At 40.7% G+C, this 16,903-nt stretch overlaps 2 protein-coding genes across 3 annotated transcripts in view; both read right to left on the bottom strand.

Annotated features, from left to right (window-relative positions):
• Positions 1 to 1,416: 1,416 nt before the first annotated feature.
• LOC116291000 (uncharacterized) lies at positions 1,417 to 9,866 on the bottom strand. Its single transcript, XM_031698122.2, has 10 exons — positions 9,643 to 9,866; positions 8,393 to 8,650; positions 7,350 to 7,504; positions 7,002 to 7,187; positions 6,035 to 6,251; positions 4,713 to 4,864; positions 4,413 to 4,538; positions 3,918 to 4,035; positions 2,589 to 2,734; positions 1,417 to 2,139 (listed from the first exon to the last, which is right to left on the bottom strand). Exons 1-10 carry the CDS (start codon positions 9,809 to 9,811, stop codon positions 1,744 to 1,746), a joined length of 1,923 nt encoding a protein of 640 aa, XP_031553982.2. The 5' UTR covers positions 9,812 to 9,866; the 3' UTR covers positions 1,417 to 1,743.
• A 763-nt stretch (positions 9,867 to 10,629) lies between these two features.
• LOC116290992 (uncharacterized) overlaps positions 10,630 to 16,903 on the bottom strand; it is a 40,397-nt gene continuing 34,123 nt past the window's right edge. For both annotated transcript variants that reach the window (XM_031698113.2, XM_089027764.1), the window contains 10 exons: positions 15,975 to 16,205; positions 15,522 to 15,773; positions 15,260 to 15,316; positions 14,729 to 15,067; positions 13,724 to 13,928; positions 12,969 to 13,194; positions 12,514 to 12,781; positions 12,323 to 12,432; positions 11,718 to 11,830; positions 10,630 to 11,479 (listed from right to left, as the gene is read on the bottom strand). In XM_031698113.2, coding sequence (XP_031553973.2) covers positions 11,208 to 11,479; positions 11,718 to 11,830; positions 12,323 to 12,432; positions 12,514 to 12,781; positions 12,969 to 13,194; positions 13,724 to 13,928; positions 14,729 to 15,067; positions 15,260 to 15,316; positions 15,522 to 15,773; positions 15,975 to 16,205 — 2,073 coding nt within the window. In that variant the 3' untranslated portion in view covers positions 10,630 to 11,207. The remainder of the gene's footprint in view (positions 11,480 to 11,717; positions 11,831 to 12,322; positions 12,433 to 12,513; positions 12,782 to 12,968; positions 13,195 to 13,723; positions 13,929 to 14,728; positions 15,068 to 15,259; positions 15,317 to 15,521; positions 15,774 to 15,974; positions 16,206 to 16,903) is intronic.

Here is a 16,903-nt window from a genome sequence, read left to right as displayed (position 1 = left end):
TTTGATCAACTGTTTATGAAGGTAAACATTCTAATGGCCTATTCAAAAATACGTGCACATCCACACAAAAGACCCGCCAAATAGGCTAGAAATATGATTTACAAACTGTAGAAAGTACGATATCCTTCATCGAGTGCAATTGTTCGGAGTTAAATATAGTCTCAAGTTTGATCTCATAAAGTCTTTTTGTTGAATTTGAATTTAAAAGACAAAAATATCATTAAGACTTAGTTTAAAAACAGTTGAGTCTGCATAAAGTCATTATTAATATTTCATGGCATAGCTTTCCCAAACGCCGTTATTATTATTCTATCAAATGACATTCATTAACAAAGATTGTATGTTGTGTCATGAAGTCCTTTATAATCAGTTATCTTTTGATATTAGCGTCGTTCTACCAAATAACAGGGTAACTTTAAGTGGTGTTCGGGTATAATGCTCTTACTCGGAGCTGAAGGCAATTACAAAAGTTAAATGAATATAAGATGAAACTCAAATGCCGTCTTATGAATGAATGAATAGCGCGTTGGGTGGGCAGGAAAGGGGGGGGGGGGCATGAGTTGGAATAAGGGGGGGGGGGGGGGGGCATGAGTTGGAATAAGGGGGGGGGGGGGCTGGTATAGTGATGCAGCCATCAGCTAATATGGCTTAAAGAAGAGACTAGCCCCGAATAGCCCCGTTTACACTATCGATTTTTTTGCGATTTTTGCTGCGATTTTTTTGCGATTTTGTTCATAATAAATAATGGTAAAGAATTTACTTGTAAAGTTTTTTTCAGGATACCAAGATTTTCCCTAGACGAATGTCTCTTTTGAAGGATGAGACAAAAGATTTCATATTTCCGAAAATTGCCACAAAAATCGCAGTAAAAATCGCCGCAAAAATCGCCAGTGTAAACGGGGCTTATTGTTCTTAATCTTTAATGCCATTTTATGTCTATTATATTTATATTCTATAAATGTACTGTTAGGTTATATCAGGACTCTATTGAAACTAGCCTTGCTATACTGTTATGTCATATCAGGACTCCATTGGAACTAGCCTTGCTATACTGTTATGTCATATCAGGACTCCATTGGAACTAGCCTTGCTATACTGTTATGTCATATCAGGACTCCATTGGAACTAGCCTTGCTATACTGTTATGTCATATCAGGACTCCATTGAAACTAGCCTTGCTATACTGTTATGTTATATCAGGACCCCATTGAAACCCCTTTCTAAAGTGGTCGTTGACGTCAGCTTTATCTGTCTGTCCTCTTATTGATGATAAAAAAATAACCAATCAGCGCGCGAGAAATTTCTAAGTTAATGTAAAAAACGTAATGGAAATATAAACCTTTATAACTTAAAGACGCAACATTCGATCATGAAATCTATTTTATTTTTTAATTTTTATTTTCTTATTTTGTTGGGCATTTCCGATTCTTATAAGTCAAAACTCAAGACAATAACGTAATGGAAATATAAACCCTCTTATCTTAGGCCCCGTCCACACGTATCCGGAAATTTTTGTATCCGCAAATAATTGTTTGCGGATACGAAAGTGTTTGCGTCCACACGCAGCGTATTCGAATCGTTTTCACCTTCCACACGTATCCGTTTTCGTAAAATTTGCGGATACGGACACAAAAATTTGCGGGCATGTGTGGACGCAACCCGTATCCGAAAAAAATTGCGGATACAAAAGTTTCCGGATACGTGTGGACGGGACCTTAAAGACGCAACATTTGATCAAGAAATCTATCTTGTTTTACTTTTATTTTCTTCTTTTGTTGGGCATTCTTGATTCTTATACATGTCAAATGTGAGATAAGGGTACAAATCATGTAGATCTTTGTAATTTTCTTCATCTGTCATATCATCAGAGGTCTTCAAAAGGCAAATCATTCGTTGTATCTCTTTAGAAAGTGTTATCTTCCCAGGCTTCGGCAAAGTGCGCAACAAAATTTCAATGTCTTCTTTGTGGTGTGGACGCTTGAATTCTTTAGCAATTTGAGCGGCGTCCTCGACTGTAGCGCCTTCTCGTAGTTTTGATTGGACTAAATCTATCAAGTTTTGGCTGTTTTGGAGACATCTTTCCTTTACAGTATCGTTTCCTTTGATCGCCTCTTTCCAAGCGTTTTCGAGTCGTTCAGCCTTGATAACATGGTACAAAATAGAGAAAAACGATACGAAACGTAAATCTCATTACACATTTTACTTACTATCTTGCTTGTCATTGGATGAGATCCCTCAGCCAATCCATCATATGATAATGTAATATATTTGTAGGTTTTCTCATCCAATTATTGTTTATTATACGCTGTATAGATTACTTATCTATTTTACGGCGAGTGCTTCTCCTTACGCTTCTTTCGTGCTTACGTCACTTTCTCAGTGCTTACGTCACTTTCTCAGTGCTTACGTCGCTTCCTCAGTGCTTACGTCACTTTCTAAATGCTTACGTCACTTCCTAAGTGCTTACGTCACTTCCTTAGTGCTTACGTCACTTCCTAAGTGCTTACGTCACTCACTTCCTATGAGTGCTTTATTACTGAACGAAAACAAGCTGTTTTATTTGTTAAATAATAAATTTAGTTACTTACAGTAATGAATTCCTTTCCGGGAGCTACGAATGCACAATGGTGGCGTTTTGAGTCTGTTTTGCCGAGTTCCTTGCGGCTCTTGTAGATCTTAATGAATGTATCTGAACCCGCCGCGCATTCCCTGCTAACTGCGCTAAAGATTGAACCTAAATGTTTTAAAAACAATCATCTATCACTCAAAGACGATAATAATGATAATAACAGTCTAAAAAATATTCTGAAATCTCCCTTCTTGATTGTATTCTGCAACAGCAATACTTTAATGTCAAAAACGCCTTCCAACCAATGTTGTAATGGAGTGATGGTGTGAGGTGATGGTAGTATGCTGTGATGGTGTGATGGTGTGATGGTGTGATGGTGTGATGTTGTAATGGAGTGATGGTGTGATGGCGTGATGGCGTGATGGAGTGATGGCGTGATGGCGTGATGGCGTGATGGCTGGCGTGATGGCGTGATGGCGTGATGGCGTGATGGGATGCGTGATGGCGTGATGGCGTGATGGCGTGATGGCGTGATGGCGTGATGGCGTGATGGCGTGATGGCGTGATGGCGTGATGGCGTGATGGCGTGATGGCGTGATGGCGTGATGGCGTGATGGCGTGATGGCGTGATGGCGTGATGGCGTGATGGCGTGATGGCGTGATGGCGTGATGGCGTGATGGCGTGATGGCGTGATGGCGTGATGGCGTGATGGCGTGATGGCGTGATGGCGTGATGGCGTGATGGCGTGATGGCGTGATGGCGTGATGGCGTGATGGCGTGATGGCGTGATGGCGTGATGGCGTGATGGCGTGATGGCGTGATGGCGTGATGGCGTGATGGCGTGATGGCGTGATGGCGTGATGGGCGTGATGGCGTGATGGCGTGATGGCGTGATGGCGTGATGGCGTGATGGCGTGATGGCGTGATGGCGTGATGGCGTGATGGCGTGATGGCGTGATGGCGTGATGGCGTGATGGCGTGATGGCGTGATGGCGTGATGGCGTGATGGCGTGATGGCGTGATGGCGTGATGGCGTGATGGCGTGATGGCGTGATGGCGTGATGGCGTGATGGCGTGATGGCGTGATGGGTGATGGCGTGATGGCGTGATGCGTGATGGCGTGATGGCGTGATGGCGTGATGGAGTGATGGAGTGATGGTGTGATGGCGTGGTGGCGTGATGATGTGATGGTTTGAAGTCATGTGATGGCGTGATGGTGTGATGGCGTGATGGTAGGCTAGTGTGATGGTGTGGTGTGGATAAAGTTTTGCAAAAAAATTTTTATAAACCTTTGAATTCAAAGAACTCCAAGACCATGCTTTATCAGTTTAGAACTGAAAACATTACCTTTAATTTCATGGCATCGTAGTGGAAATGGTACTTGTTTTAAAGCAAGCTCGAGTTTTCTTTGCAGATGGTTAGCATTTGAAGATGTACCCGTGTTGTTAGTAGCATCGATGTAATTCTACAATCACAAAAACATAAAACATAAAACTACTTATAAACGTAAGTCAACTTTGTTATTTTTGGCCCTGTCTCCCAACCCTTCCTAACCTATGGTAAAAATGGGGGACATAAAAGAACCTGTTGAATTATTCGTGTAAGAGTAGGGGATTGTCTCCCGGTTCAACAGCCTATCCCAATTTGGAGGCGTAACACTAATGTTCTAACAAATCACTCATGATTGTAAGCTGCACGGCTGCTAATAGCACCTTAATATGCAGCCCGTAAAGTCCTCCACTGGTCATAAATGTAAAGCGCTGAGACAATTGTGAAATGCGCTATATAAGAACCTCCCATTACTATTCATTATTAATCTTACATTATATCTAATTTATGTACCTGAATATCTTGTACAATGGTTCCTTTATATTTGGTAAAAGCAGGGTCCGACATCATCTTTTTCACCTCTCTCAGCGCAAACAGAAGATTATCTTCCCAAGCTACATCCACGATATCTTTCCATGCCTTTAGTTATACAAGCAAAAATAAAAATTAAGGCCCCGTCCACACGTATCCGGAAATTTTTGTATGCGCAAAAAGAAAATCCTTAATTTAAAATTCTGAAAAAATATTACGGTTACGGCACGGCACGCATACGGCACCGAATTTTCACAGTCATGCGAAAACTCTCTATCTTACCTCTTGTCCAAGTTCATATGCTCCCTTGATGTTATTCAAATACTGTGTGGCATTAGCAACAAACTGTTCCATTTCTATCGCACTCTGTTTTGCTTTCTTACTCTGGTCTTTACAATCTTCTAGGGTGCCAATCGTACCCCATATTGATAAAGCTATTTTGTCATATAAAGGTCATTAAACTTTGTTCAATAGACCGTTTTCTCAAGGTTGCGTGCGCATCCAACTTGACGGGCCACAAAAATGAAAAAAGCAAATTCAGTAAAATTGAGAAGACAGTTTTATATTTAAGGAGGAGAATAGTCAATTTTATGATGTCTCTTATTGAAAAACATTTTATAGAATTATATGATAATTCTCATCATAAAGCTCCTGTTCTGGTATCGTGGCCCGTCAAGTTTAAAATTTGGATGCGCACGCAACCTTGAGAAAACCGTCCATAAACAAATACATTATTGAACTTACATTATTCATCATCATCATCATTATCACCACCACAATAAGCCTTTTCATAGTTTAAGAATCGATTCCACTGCGCATGCGATTTTATCCCGAATTTCTCATCTTCTTTTGTCTAAACCTTCTTTTGTTCTTAATTAAACAAAAGAAGGTGAGAAATTCGGGATAAAATCGCATGCGCAGTGGAATCGATTCTTAAACTATGAAAAGGCTTATCGACACGAGTGAAAAACGTCTGCGCATGCTCTGAATCCGTATGCAAATTAGTCAAAACATAAGTAAATTTGACTTTCAAACATGCCTGATAAATTGGACTTCACAAAATGCCAAAACTTAGTGTCCATGCTTGAAACTTAAGGCTAATTCTTTCATATTGTAATTTTTGTATACTTGGAGAAAACAAACATTTATTTTCTCACTCAAACGCTTCAAAATTCTTAGAAAGCTGCTGAAATGAACGCATCCGCAAACGTTTTTCTCTAGTGTCATCATCATCATCATCATCACCATCATCATAGTCATCATGATCATGATCATCGTCATCATCATCTATCATCATAGTCATCATTTATCATCACCACCATCATCATCATCGTCATCATCAACATCATCATCATCATCATTATCATCATCATCATCATCATCATATATCATATATCATACCATTAACATATATACATACCAAATATAAAACAAATATAACCAATGCATATATTCTATATATTCTGATATATTAGCATTCCAAAATGCCCATGCCAGGATACTTGCGTTTTTGGTCGGTCTGCGGTTTCTCCCTCTCTTCTTCGCAACACCGCAGACCGTCGATCATGGCAGGCTAGAATCTAACACCACATCTATGTACTCACCCATACTTCCTAGCGAGAAAAGTTTTGAAATTCCGCTTTTAACTTTAGAAAATAACCCGTGACCAGACGTGTACTTGTTTTTAACGTTTACTACGAGCCCTTCTACTCTTTGCCCCTGACCAGCCTTCTTCACAGACATGAACCTCCTTCCTGATAGCTCTTGATATTTATATGCCGAACCCTTTATCTTGAATTTAACTTTTAACTTGTCCTCCAGCTGAGAAGGAAATAAAAATTCGAATATTAAATAAGTAGATTAAGAATGGGATGAAATGCAGGTTTCAGTTCTTGGTGTGTAACCACGTGACCGAAAATCTCTTGATATATAAATCACAATGAAACAGTCGCCATCTTGGTTGACCCACCAACAGGAGAAGCTTAATGAGAAATGTTTTGGTTTTCACCTACGTCATCGTAAATTTCAAAAGCTTAAATTCGCATAATAATGAACTAAAGGTTTTGTTATCTTGTAACGCAGTCAAAACTACATATACTGGCCGAATTGTAAGGCTGTAAAGCATTTCATTGCGGAATTATAGACGAGTAAACATGACACAATTTTTGGCAAAAATATATGGAGCGGCCATTTTGGTATTCAAATTACTAAATTACCTATCACACTATATTGTATTTTTACATGCAGTTTCTGAGAATGTTACCAAAATCCTAAATGTCTTTAAAAACAATAGCGCAGCGCAGCCTTGACGTCATAAAAACGAAGGCGAAATTCGGACAAACAAACTTACAAGTTTACTTTCAGCAGATAATTTTCACAGCCGATCGCAGTTGATCTTAGTTTACATGGGTTATTATTGTAACTTTAAGTAAAAATAATAAAATCGGTTCGTATAATCCTCATAGCGGCTAAACAGAATGCAATGTTTGTCCGAATCTTTAAGCTATTTTTAGAATCAGTGCGCTGCGCTATTTTGTGACGACATCACTTCGTTATTCTAAAACTATTTACCTCGTTTATTTTGGTTCCGATGACAGTTCCTTGGACGTGTTTGTAAACTTTCTTAAATCCCGGCATTGCGAGTGTCAAAGCTGGCATGACAATGTCTAACACTACTTCTAGACCTGATTTGTACATTGAATCGACTTCGATTGCATCGACCTCGTCTTTTGTGCTATTTTTCTTTTTGATGTATTTCTGTCGAGTTTAATGACACCAGATTAATTCATACAATGAAAATATTTTTGAGATTTTTACAAAGGAAATAAATCAGAAAACCTTGGAGCAGATATGAATAGAGAGACGTGGTCGGTTAGTTGGTCGGTCGGTCGGTCGGTCGGTCGGTCGGCTGGTCCTTACCTTGATGTACTCAGTGGAGTTTGTCAATGCATGGCTGAATTCAGGAGACATTGCATCGAAAACTGCTTTCTGTGTGATAGTGATACGCTCCATGTTACTTCTTATTCTGCTGTACACTTCCATGCTAGATTTAGCATAGCATTGCACGACTGCCGCTAGAATTGATAGTAACATCGAACATCAGAAGAGATACAACCATTCAGCAAATAACATTAAGATGCAGAAATAATACATTCTTCCTGTGTACATAATATTCTTTTTATTTTCTCTCTATATCTCTCGTCACTATTTTTCTCTCAAACGCATGGAACCAACGTAGCAATAACAAAAGACATGTCCCCCCTTCCTTTAAGCATCACGCTTTATGAGATCTCTAGTCTCAAATATTAATTAATAGATATTAATATTAAAATGCATCCAAAAATCGATGGTGCATGCTGACGTGATTGAGTAGGGCGCGCTATAGAATAAATGTATTTGAATATTTTTCGATTAACGTCTTGGACGGTTGCTTAAGTACTCAAGTAGGAAGAGTCGCACGAGTTGCGGATACGAAAATGTTCGCGTCCACACGTAGCGTATTCGAATCGTTTTCGAATCGTTTTCACGGTCCACACGTATCCGAAAATTTCTTGATCCGCCCTGATTCACGCTAAAACCTAGTCTCTTTGACGGATAGTTTTTCTTATTGAGCATGCGCAAAATCGTGTTTACGTCATCGTATTCGAAAATTTGCGGATACGACCGTCCACACGTATTCGTATTCGGAGCGTATTCGAAAATTTTCACTCTGGGGACCGTTTTCGAAAATTTGCGGATACGGATACATAAATTTCCGGACACGTGTGGACGCAACCCGTATCCGAAAAAAAGAAAATTTGCGGATACAATAATTTCCGGGTACGCGTGGACGGGGCCTAATATGCTTCCTTCGTACTTAGCAATCTCCCGCGTGCACCGAAAGTTCGATGGAAGCATGCTAATCGATGATCAAGCTTTATCACTATAACTAATAATACCTCTTCTTTATCGTTCGTGCTCACCTTCTAGAGAAAGTCGGTCTATTTCATCGCTAATGTTCTTGAATGTCGCAGCAAGGCTTTTAACCTTGTTCCAATTGGTTTCAATACTTGGATAATAGACGGCACAGCCCCCTACTGCTACAGGGAGGTTCACAGAAAGATCTACTACAGCTGCTATTTCATCGCCATATTTTAATCCAAATTTCAAAGCTTTTAGTGCTATATCTGCGAAGCTCGATAGAAAACTTCTCTTTCCCGAAGCGACTTGCTCTATGTCATCTAGATCATCGTACAAACAACAAACATTAGTTGTGCCCCTCACCACTAGCTCTATAGTTTTCAGTATAGATTCTACATGAAGTGAAGAGTAAAATATTTGCATCTGATTTGAGTGATGAGTGATAACATCTTTAAATGTGGGTCTACCGCGAAAACTGTGTGCTTTTGTATGTGTTTTGAGTGTGTTAGACTCCATATTATTCATTACTTGAAACACCGACGAGTCCTTCGCCATATCCGCAATTGCCCAAGCATGTGCTCATAGCTGATTCTACGCATGCGCATAGAGTTTGGTTTCGCGCATGCGCTTTAGCGCTTTGAGGGCGATTTGTGACGGAAGAAAAATAACGTTGCCCAATTTATGCCTCGGGCGTTCCTTTGGAAGCCCGAGTAACAAAGGAAAGATAAAGACATGGAAACGTCGAGATTTGCCAGAAACATAATTAGAGCAAACAATACGGCGACGGCCCAGTTTTTATTTCATTTTTGAACAATATTTAACACTTATTGACTGGGAACAAGGGAAACAGTGTGTTTTGTGGTCGCGAGACGGTGATGTTTCACGAGGCGAAGCCGAAAATGTCAATCTATACCCTCATAACAACGAAAAAAATACTCTAGTTTTACGTACTGTTTAATAAACTCGCAGGAGTGTTTTATCAGGATTTAAAAACACGAGGCGTAGCCCAGTGTTTTTAGACCTGATAAAACACGATCTGCGAGTATATTGAACGGCTTAAAAAACTCATGATGTATGTTCTCATATTGTACCGAAATCTTTACGAAATGAACCACGTTTGATAGAGAAAATCCAAGTTAAAGTTTATGCAAATGAAGACGAATCTATATCAGATATATATTGTTTCCTTCATGACTTATTAATGCATTTACAAAACAAAAAAAAAACAAAAAAAAAACAAAAAAAATCATTTCTTGTTATTTTTTTTTTCGTTTTATATTACAACGTTCCTGCAATTAGGCTTATATAGTACCTTGATAAAAGTCATCTCCATATGGAACATCTTGGTCAATCTGTTCTCCTTTGTCTACAGCTTCACCTTCCTCGTTAACAACACATCTGGTGAAAACTGGTGAAAACTGGTGAAAAAGAAGACTCACACACAAAATAGCGATCCAGCGAGAAGATCGTCGCTGCTCCATGATTTACAACCAACAAAAAAGGCACTCGAATCTACTGCTCAACCGAGGAACAAAGTATTGGATGTGATGTGATGTGATGTGATTGTACCAGGGCCGGTAAGTACGAATACCTGTGACTACACATCTATGATAAAGTGTTTAATTAACTTGGTGAAGTAATTGAATATTTGAATACCAGGGAATGATCGTCAATCAATCAAGATTGAATCGGTCTAACAATCTTCCTTCGCGTATCTAAATCATTCCGTTTTAATCTAAAAATAGGCTAGATATGAAAGTAAAGAAACAAAACAACAACAATAACAAAACAAAACAAAAAGGAAGCTCAAGTGTGTACAATCGAATCACTTTTTCAACGTATTTTTTCAACGTAATTTTCCTTGAAATTCTTGAGCAGGTCATGGATTTTTTTAATTAAAAAGTTGAAGCGATTCATCATTCGTACTTAATGACCTCATCATCTATTCACAACTAAGGAACTTCTAATATTGTCGTTCGAGAAAATTTCTGATATTAGTAATAGGGGAATCAGCGATAGATCGAAGATCAGTAGAAATGCTTTATAATGGATTGTGTTCTATGGAATATATCATCGCAACAAACAAACAAACAAACAACCAACCAACCAAACAAACAAACAAACAAACAAACAAACAACGATCGAATCCCGCCTGGAGCCCGGATTTCCCCCCCCAAGACAAATATGATTGAGGAAACACAAATCAAATCTTTAAACAAAAAAAAAAAACAAAAAAAAAAAAAAAACAAAAAAAAACAAAAAAAAAAAAACAAAAAAAAAAACCGAAAAAAAAAACATATTCATAAAAAAGAATTTATTTAGTAGGTAAAGATACCTTTACAACACGTTTGAGTTAGCCGTGCCCTGAATAAACAATAGAGAGTTTTAGATTCGCTTTGTTTCCTCCCCGCAAACGGCAAACGTGACCACGTTTTCATAGTTTTCCTGTATTTTACTTTGCCTTTTACAAACTTTCTCACCAAGCGCAAATACTCTTTGTTTTTCTACTACTTGGACTTTTTTGCGATTCTTTTTCAGTAATTTAAACGAATTTTTACTGGTCAACTGACGTTTCACGTTTGCCGTGAACGTAAATCTAAAACTCTCTAATAATAGGTCAAAAACTGGAGAAACGAAGTCTTTGTCGATTTTCAAGGCCCAGGGCACAATTCCCCTATCAGGACCGACTTTATTTTACTCCTGTTTTCGTAAATTGTTCTATACTTTATCCATCCTGTATACGTATCTCAGGTCAGTTTTTCGAAGTCTAACTTCTCATATTTTATATCAAACACGATGAAATGTCCGCTTACAGATTCATTAAAGATATGTACATCTTTATTATTTACTATACATTGGTATTTTCATTGTTCATCACTATTTGACTGGTACAACATCCGGTGAAAGAATCAGTCTCTCGTCAGTTGCTGCTCTACTCGGACTCATTTGACCGAGCCGATCATTGTAGTCAGGACTGCCTGGTACCGACTGCGTCACAGACTCGCTATCAGGGTAGCTTCGTAACGATTTGCTGGAGCGTGACTCTTGTCTTAGTTCAGGCATGCGTATTGGAGGTAAGGGAGAATACCGCATGGTCGATGGGCTGTTGCGCAAGTGGGGCACCATGGGATCGAATGAGTGATCTGGGTCTGTGGATAAAAAGGAGAGAGAAAGCACATCACATATCTAGCAGCCTGTATAGTTAGCCACTTAGATCAGCCCAGAGGTTATTTCAGGGTTCAATCCGTGAGTTAGCCATGCCCTGACTTAGATCAGCCCAGAGGTTACTTCAGGGATCAATCTGTGAGTTAGCCGTGCCCTGACTTATATCAGCCCTAAGGGGTTACATCAGGGTTCAATACAGTTGATGTTATACTAGATTAGTACCCGTTGTTTTCTTTGCCTTCTTGACATGTTTGCTTCCTGAGGGTCGTTCAACTGTCACGTAACTTCTTATCAACGAAGTAGGAACATTTGTTTTATTTCCAACAAAACCCGTGCTGCAAGAAAGAGATAAAATAATATTAGCATGATATGATAAGACCAACACTAGTGTTAGTTAGCACTAGTGTATCAAACACTAATAATAATAATTCATGATTTATATAACGCTCTTTCTATGTATGTTTAACCAAAGGCGCTTACGATCATAAGAGATGGCTAGTATAAAGTGTAGGCACTGAGGATGATCACTTACTGGGTTACTTTTCGTATCGTATTCGGTGTTTCTTTTAGGTCCCTCCGATATTGGTTAACAATGATGAAGTTTGTAGAGATGGGACCGCCATTTAAAGTTATCATCCGAGCCACTTGACAGTTAAATTATTTGCAGATGCAATTACCAAGGCAGCACCTTCTTCTCAGTTATTTTAAGACCCTGAGTGTTGGTCCGGCGTGGGCTTCAACCACGACCTTCCGCACAACAGACCAACGCTCAACCAAATGAGCCAACCGGTGGTTGCAAACCAAACCATTGAGTTATCGTTACTAACCTGACTTGTGTTTGTCCGACCATCATGCGATTTACATCAAGCTCCAGGATACGAGGTGCAGTAAGGCCAACATTAGACTGTGGGCTTCCTTGAACTTGGGATTTGGAAATCTGCGTTAAAAATTCCCCTCAAGTTAATGAGAAATAATAGCAATCGTGACATACCAAGGAGATTACGTGACAATTCCTTACCTGCCATGTTTGCCCCTGATATGTCTCGTCAGTGTCTTTGAATGGTTGCGTGACGTCCATGTCCATAACGCCATGTTCAAGTTCTGTCAATTGTGGGATGGATGACGTAGATTTGCTTCCATGGGAAAGTTCATGGTGAATGTTGGTCATGGATGACTTCATACCGTTGGTCAGCCATGGGGTTGGTGCTGGTGTTACTGTACTAAGTGGCTGGTTTATAGACACTGGTTTATTTTTACTCACCAAGTACCCTCCAAGTGGATCAAACCTGTAAAACAAGTTGCCATTCTTACGTCTTATTCGTATAGGATGTAAACGACTCAAAGCCGCCCAAAAAGCACCACTTTTAAGGTGCATGTGACGTCATGTTGGTTGGTTAATTGTTTTTCCTTTTTATCTAAAAGAAAGCGATAAACAAAACCAATTATACTATATATAGTAGAAAGAGTAATTACCTGGACTTGTATGACAACACAGGTTTTATCAGGAAGATTCCTGTATCGTTTTCTAGCCTTTCAAAAGTCTCCATCATCAGCTGAGCCAAGCGCTCTCGTCTCTCGGCCAAATCATCCATTTTCTCTCCCCATCTCCTTGCTCGTTCATTTTGCAGAATTTCCATTTTTTCTAAAGTATGGAGGACTTCTTCATCTAATTTTTCACTGTTGTTCTTCAGCTTTTCCTCTGAAAATAAGCAAATAAGAGTATGATTCTCCTGGGGTACTTATGTGAAAACAGCTAGTTTTGATATACCACGCTAAAATGTAAGGCTGTGTCCTTGTATTAGGCACAATGTGTCAGTGAACTAGAAGTGTGAACACAGCTAGCTTTGCTGTAGCATCCCCAAATGTAGGGACGTGTATTGTGTCCTTGTATTAGGCACAATGTGTCAGTGCAGTAGAAGTGTGAACACAGCTAGCTTTGATGTACCCATGCCCAAATGTAGGGACTTGTATTGTCTCCTTGTATTAGGCACAATGTGTCAGTGCACTAGAAGTGTGAACACAGCTTGCATTGGTGTACCCATGTCCAAGTGTAGGGACGTGTATTGTGCCCTTGTATTAGGCACAATGTGTCAGTGCACTAGAAGTGTGAACACAGCTAGCTTTGATGTACCCATGCCCAAATGTAGGGACTTGTATTGTGTCCTTGTATTTAGGCACCACGTGCTCGGGCACTATGTTTGAACACCCTCTTAGTGTATAGTACATACCTATTTTCTGCATGGCATGATGGTGCGTATACCGCTCTACAATAGCAGCCAATCGTTTTGCAGGTAAGCTGACGTAATCAGACATGTGATCAAATGCTTGTGTTACGTCATTGTTAGTGGTGCGGTTTTCATTGATCGCTCGTTTTAGAATCTTTGCGTTTCTTTCTGCGTCAAGGCGTGAAAACATTATAGAAGAGCTTGCCCTCTGGTGTCAAGAATGAAAATACAACTGTATCAGGACGACATCCTACCCCTGGTGATACTTGCTTCCCCACTACCTACCCCTGGTGATACTTGCTTCCCCACTACCTACCCCTGGCGATACTGACTTCCCCCACTACCTACCCCTGGTGATACTTGCTTCCCCACTACATACCCCTGGTGATATTGACTTCCCCCACTACCTACCCCTGGTGATACTTGCTTCCCCACTACATACCCCTGGTGATACTTGCTTCCCCACTACATACCCCTGGTGATACTGACTTCCCCCACTACCTACCCCTGGCGATACTTGCTTCCCCACTACATACCCCTGGCGATACTGACTTCCCCCACTACCTACCCCTGGCGATACTGACTTCCCCCACTACCTACCCCTGGCGATACTGACTTCCCCCACTACCTACCCCTGGTGATACTTGCTTCCCCACTACATACCCCTGGTGATACTTGCTTCCCCACTACATACCCCTGGCGATACTGACTTCCCCCACTACCTACCCCTGGCGATACTGACTTCCCCCACTACCTACCCCTGGTGATACTTGCTTCCCCACTACATACCCCTGGTGATACTTGCTTCCCCACTACATACCCCTGGCGATACTGACTTCCCCCACTACCTACCCCTGGTGATACTTGCTTCCCCACTACCTACCCCTGGTGATACTTGCTTCCCCACTACATACCCCTGGTGATACTTGCTTCCCCACTACCTACCCTTGGTGATACTGACATTCCCCACTACCTATCCCTGGTGATACTTGCTTCCCCGCTACCTACCCCTGGTGATATTGATCGTCCTGCCAAAGCATCATTTAGCTGTTGTTTAAGACTCGTTATCGTATCTTGCATGTCAGCCATTACTGTAGCGTTCTGGCTTGTCTGTTCTTGGTGAAATTTAATTTCTTGGTCAAAATGTGTCTTCAGCTTTTCATATCCCTCAGCAAGGTCGTTGTATTCCTTTAAGAGTTTACTGTAATTAGATTCCATTGGTTGTTCGTCTTTAGCTTCGGGTGTGTCCTGTCCTGCAGGAGACCCACAGGTTGTACTTCCAGCACGTGACTTAAGGTCACGTGACACGTTCTGTGTAGATACGATACTGTGCACTTTGTCTAAGACCTACAGACGAAAAGAAAATACATCACGGACTATATTGGTGGTGTTCAAACATTCTCAAGGGATTCAAAAGACATGGCGGCCATGCTGGTGGACGGAGGACCTAATGAGAAGTCTTTTGCTGAAACCAAACAGATGACGTAATGCGGAAACGAATAATCGTACTTGGTTAGAATATTTGTGGCGGCTTGTTACCTGACTTATACTGTATCGTATTTCAGGAAGTCTTTCAATGACGCCTGTTAAATCACCCTATAATAAATGACAAACAAAACAAAATGAAGTAATGACACTGGTAATAGGTAAGAGCTACACAGAATAGCTGGTGAGTGAACTCCTTGGCGTTGGCCCTGCGTGCCACACAGGCATAAAGGATGATGATGAATCTAGCTGAGTTGCTAAAGTATTTTGATATTTGACTCAACTCCACTGCGTAACAACTCACATACTCACGAACCTTGTCGACATCACTCGTTTCGAAGTTCGTCAATTCACTGACTTCCACAAACAGCCCCTGCTTCTCAAGCCACGTGGTAATGTTCCCTTTAAATCGCTGTACAGCTTCGTAGATACGAAGGGTTTCCGAAGCAACTGGATGATCACGAAGAGCCGAGTTGACGAGTCTACGCCGAGCACGCGCACTCATAAGCACTTGTCTCGTTGGGGCTGTAAGGGTAGAGGAACGAGATCCAAGAACAGGAACCACGCTCTGTTGTGTCATGATAAATAACAGATATATTAGAACTAGAAAAAGTGGGACAGACAGACAGACTCACAGACAGACAGATAGACTCACAGACAGACAGGCAGACAGACAGACTCACAGACAGACAGACTCACAGACAGACAGACTCATAGACAGACAGAAAGACAGGCAAAGACAGACAGGCAGACAGACATACAGACCAACCTCTTCTTCTCTCTCCATTTGCGGCGATAAAACATTAACATTGCTTGATCCTGATACAGGCCTGGAATCAAATTTAACACTCGATCCAGCGCCTTCGAAGCCACTGTCACGTGGACTAACACCTCGGTACTCCACGTGATCTTCGGTTTCCTCTTGTGTACTGGATTCCATGATAGGAAGTGGACTAACGCCACGACTGACCAATGAGTGATGACTATCTGACTGCAATGACTAATCAATAAGTAACTAGTAGTATAGGGAATGGGGGTTCCAGCGCAATCTCAACACGGGTAAGACCCGCGTCAAAAATCCACATACGGATAATCCCCACTCCAAGTGTGGTTGGGGGCAACAGCGCAAATATGTTAATCTATATATGGAGTGTGAAGAATGTAAGAGAACTTTTAAGAAAGAAGCGGATTTGAAAAAGCATTTGAAAATGAAGACGAAGTGTATGAGCAGTTATGATTGTGGATGTGGTAAGAAGTTTGAGACTAAGGTTAAATTGTTTTGGCATTGTCAGGACTGTGAGTACGACTACGACGACTTAAAAAGTGCTTGGTATTAGGTATAAAATATTTCCTATTATATAGATGGAATCCCAAAGCAACTTCAGCACGGTGTCAATACCCGGTAACGGTGAGATTGACGTTAGACAGTTTTGGCGTCAGTCAGAAAGGAAGGTTAAAAGGACTCTCCGAAAAGGTATAGAAGAATTAGGAGCCCTGAAAGCGAGCATAATGGTAGAAGTAAGTTTGTCAAAAGACGAGGTAATGACGACAGCAATGTTGCGATCAAAGTCGTTAGTGATATTAGAATCCACGAATCTGGATAGGTCACTCAGTGAAGCCTTAGAAGCAATAATGGAGTCGCTGTCTAACTACACGAAAGAAGGATCGGGTTGGACAGTAGAGGAGGTTGAAGGAATA

Source organism: Actinia tenebrosa, unplaced genomic scaffold, assembly GCF_029948245.1.
Source record: "Actinia tenebrosa isolate PJP-AT-01 unplaced genomic scaffold, QUT_ActTen_1.0 PGA_scaffold11__36_contigs__length_13525064, whole genome shotgun sequence".
In the NCBI taxonomy this organism is placed as follows: Eukaryota; Metazoa; Cnidaria; class Anthozoa; order Actiniaria; family Actiniidae; genus Actinia; species Actinia tenebrosa.
The sequence above is the reverse complement of the archived record's forward strand: the minus strand, read 5'-3'. Positions and strand labels throughout refer to the sequence as shown.

Bases quoted from the DNA above. Each gene is read 5' to 3' on its own strand.
- LOC116291000 (XM_031698122.2), bottom strand. From the start codon at position 9,811: ATGGAGCAGCGACGATCTTCTCGCTGGATCGCTATTTTGTGTGTGAGT. The intron at 7,188-7,349 runs GTAAGGACCAGC...TAAACTCGACAG, and splicing joins ACTCCACTGAGTACATCAAG to AAATACATCAAAAAGAAAAA. The intron at 2,735-3,917 runs GTAATGTTTTCA...TAAAACATTTAG, and splicing joins ACGATGCCATGAAATTAAAG to GTTCAATCTTTAGCGCAGTT.